This window comes from Bison bison, unplaced genomic scaffold (genome assembly GCF_000754665.1).
Source record: "Bison bison bison isolate TAMUID 2011002044 unplaced genomic scaffold, Bison_UMD1.0 scf7180017854986, whole genome shotgun sequence".
NCBI classification, from domain to species: domain Eukaryota; kingdom Metazoa; phylum Chordata; class Mammalia; order Artiodactyla; family Bovidae; genus Bison; species Bison bison.
In genome coordinates, this window is record NW_011485559.1 from 2,971 (window position 1) to 7,197 (window position 4,227).

Below are 4,227 nucleotides of genomic sequence, written 5' to 3' on the forward strand. Positions count from 1 at the left end.
GTGATCCATACTAACATATCAATTTCGTACGTGTTTTAATTATGGAATACTTGCTACAGTGTTTCAGTTTAGAGTAATTCAACAAAAGTGGTACTAATGAGATGCTTTCTAGGATGAATTCTCTGGCATTGCTTTCCTTTTGCTGTTTGATTAAACACTTGTCTACATTTCTGTATTTCATTCATGTATCTTTCCAAAGTAAACACTCGTTTTTTCAAAATTGTATATTTAGGACCAACCTTTTTTTATCACTGATTCATTTCTAGGGTTTCTCTGCAGTATGTATTCTCTGATGGTGAGTGAGGTGATGGCTGTGATGAAATCCTTTGCCACATTCCTTACATTTCTGAGATTTCCCTGCAGTATGAATTCTCTGATGTTGAGAAAGACCTGAACTCCGGGAAAAGGCTTTGCCACAGTCTGTACATTTATAAAGTCTCTCCCCAGTATGGATTCGTTGATGCCGAGTAAGAGGTGAACAACAGATAAAGGCTTTGCCACAGTGTGTACATTTATAAGGTCTCTCCCCAGTATGGATTCGTTGATGTCGAGTAAGATGTGAACAACAGATAAAGGCTTTGCCACATTCTTTACATTTGTATGGTTTCTCCCCAGTATGAGTTCGCTGATGTACAGTAAGACTCAGATGCCAGTTAAAGGCTTTGCCACATTCTGTACATTTATAAGGTCTCTCCCCAGTATGAATTCGCTGATGTTGAGTAACACGTGAACAATAGATAAAGGTTTTGCCACATTCTGTACATTTGTATGGTTTCTCCCCAGCATGGATTCGCTGATGTTCAGTTAAATATGAACTCTGATTAAAGGCTTTGCCGCATGCTGTACATTTGAAACATTTCCTTCCTGTATGAATTTTCCTATGTCTACTTAGATTTGGTGAGTTACTAAAGACTTTCCCACATGTATTACACTTGTAATGTTTCTGCTTAGTCTGAATATTCTGCTGTTGAATAACTTTTGAAGACTGGTTAAAAGCTTTAGCATAATCATAACAATTATAAGTCTTCTCTCCAATATCAATACTCTTATAAGTATTAATAGTAGGATTTGAGCTTTGATAAAATATATTCTTACCCTTATTATGTTTAGAATTGTCTGAAAATTGATGTTCCTGTTGTTTCATGAGATATGAGTCTTGGTCAACATTATGCCCAGTTTCACTGCATGAAGAGCTTCTCATTCCATCATGTATACTCTTGTAATTATTGGGGGTAGAGCTCCTGCTTAAGGCATTACTCATTTTGTTACGCTTGTAAAGTTGTTCCACACTAATTATACCTCCATATGTATTGAACAATGATGGTTGAATAAGGTCTCTCCCATTATTATCCACATTACAGATTTTGGAACAAGGAGAAAATAGTTGTTGGTTGAAGAACAATAAACCCTTGTTAAAGGATCCCTCAAAATGATTATATTGGGAATTTCCCCCCTCATTTTTAAGTTTCTGGTTTCCAGATATGTTTGAATGTATATTTAATAGACACCTATGCTCAGAGTTGTTTGAATGAGTATTTGCAGTAGAGACTAGATGACTTTCCAGATTTTCCACCTTTCGCTTCAGAGAACGTGTATGTTTCAAGAGTTGATGTGGGTCTTTGCTGACAAATATACACTCATCTGCGGATGGTGATGACTGAAATTGGTCATCTGAGATTGGTTTTTCCCTATTTGATTCACATCCTTGATTTCTTTTGGCGGTAATGTTTACATTATGGGAATCTGTACCAATTTGGTTTTGTCCATCATAACATGCTCTCTGTTCTTTATGTGCCCTCATATATTCCCAGTCTTTGGTTAAATGTAAATTTCCAAGGTGAAATCTTTCATATATTCCTAGCTTTGCTGTTGGGAATAAATCTTCTAAGCCTGGCTTTTGGGTCCTCAAACCCTGGGTGTCGTGAGAAGACACAGCTGAAAGATACCAAATAATAAGTTATTCTACTTACTATTCTCGGGGAATATGGTTTACAATTTACATAAAATTAGCATACACTGGCTAGATTAAGCCTAAAACTGAGATAGAAGAAGTCAAGATGGCAGAGGATTCGGAAGACGTGGAGTTCGTCTCTCTCCACAAAAGCATCAAGAATACATCTTGAAGTGGAAAAATTCTCACAGAGCCCTGCAGAACACGGGCAGAGGAACTTGGACACCTGAAAGGACAAGAAAGATTCCTGCTGAGCCAAGTAGGACAAAAGAGTGAGGGAGGAAAAGGAAGAGGAAAAGAAGCAGGATGGGACCCACAAAACCCTGGGGGGACTGAAGAGAGGAGAGGTCTCCACATCCAGGGAAGCCCCTCACTGGGGGGGGACCCAGTTGGGACAGAAGGAGAGACTCATTCTCTGTGGGAAGAGAACGCTGCAACCAGTGTGCAGGACAGAGTGAGACCTGTACACAGGCTGCTGAGCTCAGCCCTGCCCACGCAGCCTGAGAGGGTGTCCACCGCTGCACACAAGGGCTGGGTGCTGGAATGTGGGGATTGGAGAGCAGACCCAGGCAGAGGACTGCGGTTGGCTGTGAGGAGACATCCTGAGGGGACAGGAGGGAGGGAGGAGCTCTGCAAACGGGATGCTTGTGAAGGAAGCCTGAACCACCAGAGAAGCAGAGCAGAGTTGTTGAGTGATGCCCAAAGGGAAGAACCCCATTGCAGCCTCTCTGCCCCTGTGCCTGTCCCTGCCTCTCCAGATACTAGGAATGGCTCCCACCTAGGTGGGTGGGACCTCACGACCCCCACAGCTGCTTCCTCCTCCCCAGCCCCCTCCCCAGTGGGCTCCAGGGGCACCTTCAGAGCACACGCCTGTGGGTGGTCCCAATGTACAGATGGCACTGAAACCACAGCTGAGCCCGAGGCCCTACCACTAAGAAAGAAAAGCTGAGATCTCTCCTTGTAGCTATACAAACCATGGTGTTACACCCCACAACTGCCTTTGTAAACTAAGCTCCGACAGAACATCTGGATGGAAACGAGGCTCTGCCAGGCAAGACCAGTCTGGCTTTAGCAATTGTAGAGTTTGTAGGCATTCCCATGAGGCAGTTGGGCCAGGTCGCATCTAAATTGCCCCCATAGCACTGCAGGGGGTCCAGCTCCACAATGAATGTACACCTGGGACATGAGACTACAGTGGATCTATGCTGGTGACCTGGTGAAAACAACATCTGAGAGACACCACGGTCAAGTGCCATCATGCCCATGGTTCAGGTGGGGCCAAGATCAATGCCAACACAGGGTCACATGAGAGCTCGCACAACACATGGAAGATGACCCACAGAGCATGCTCCGAGGTGAACATCCCCCGAGGAGCAATCCTCAGTGGCTTCTCTCCCAGTGGGTGTGCTCCAGTCCCACTGGGTCAGAAGCACCATAGATCAGAAACACAGCTAAGTAGATCTGGGGACTCTACTCCACTAATCAGGGAGCAGACCCCACCCCTGACAGGGCAGTGACAGCCACAGAGGAAAGACGAAGCTCCCCTCAATATTCAGACAGGCTCTGGTCACAATAATAACAATCAACTCCCTATCAAGGGGATAAGGGAACAAGTCTCTGGGCCACCTCACCCACCAGGGGGCAGACACCAGAGCAAGAGGAACTAAGATCTGCAGCCTGCAGAACAGAGACCACAAACACAGACACTGGACAAAATGAGATGACAAAGGAGTATGGTGTAGAGGAGAAGTCAAGACAGAAACCTACAGGAACAGCTAAATGAAGAGCAGTTGGGCAATGTAATGATTAATTTTACCTTTAAGTAATCAAATTTACAAACAAAACATTTTCACAAATACTGCTGCTGCTGCTGCTAAGTTGCTTCAGTCAGGTCTGACTCTGTGCGACCCCAGAGATGACAGCCCACCAGGCTCCCCCATCCCTGGGATTCTCCAGGCAAGAACACTGGAGTGAGTTGCCATTTCCTTCTCCACAAATACTAATGCCTACTAATTATTTAACCCACTTCTTACCACTCATGTTGTTATCTGAGCATGTTCTAATAGAATCTAAAATCGTAAATGATATTGACCTAGAACTAATCAGAAATAGATGGCATAAACAATAAAGTCCTGGGATGTTTCATAACAAACAAGATAGATTTAAGAAGGTAAGAGTTCTTGAGAAATAAAATAAGAAGTGAGACTTGAAAAATATGGTGAGAACATAGGGAACTCTATTCAATGCTCAGTGGTCACCTAAATGGGAAGGAAATC

At 43.7% G+C, this 4,227-nt stretch overlaps 1 protein-coding gene across 1 annotated transcript in view; it reads right to left on the minus strand.

The window, feature by feature from the left end:
• Positions 1-94: 94 nt before the first annotated feature.
• LOC105001501 (zinc finger protein 565-like) overlaps positions 95-4,227 on the minus strand; it is a gene marked incomplete at its 3' end in the record, with an annotated part of 6,897 nt that continues 2,764 nt past the window's right edge. Inside the window, exons 2-3 of the mRNA XM_010857814.1 lie at positions 265-996; positions 95-181 (exon numbers count right to left, since the gene is read on the minus strand). Of these exons, the coding sequence (XP_010856116.1) occupies positions 95-181; positions 265-996 (819 nt within the window). The remainder of the gene's footprint in view (positions 182-264; positions 997-4,227) is intronic.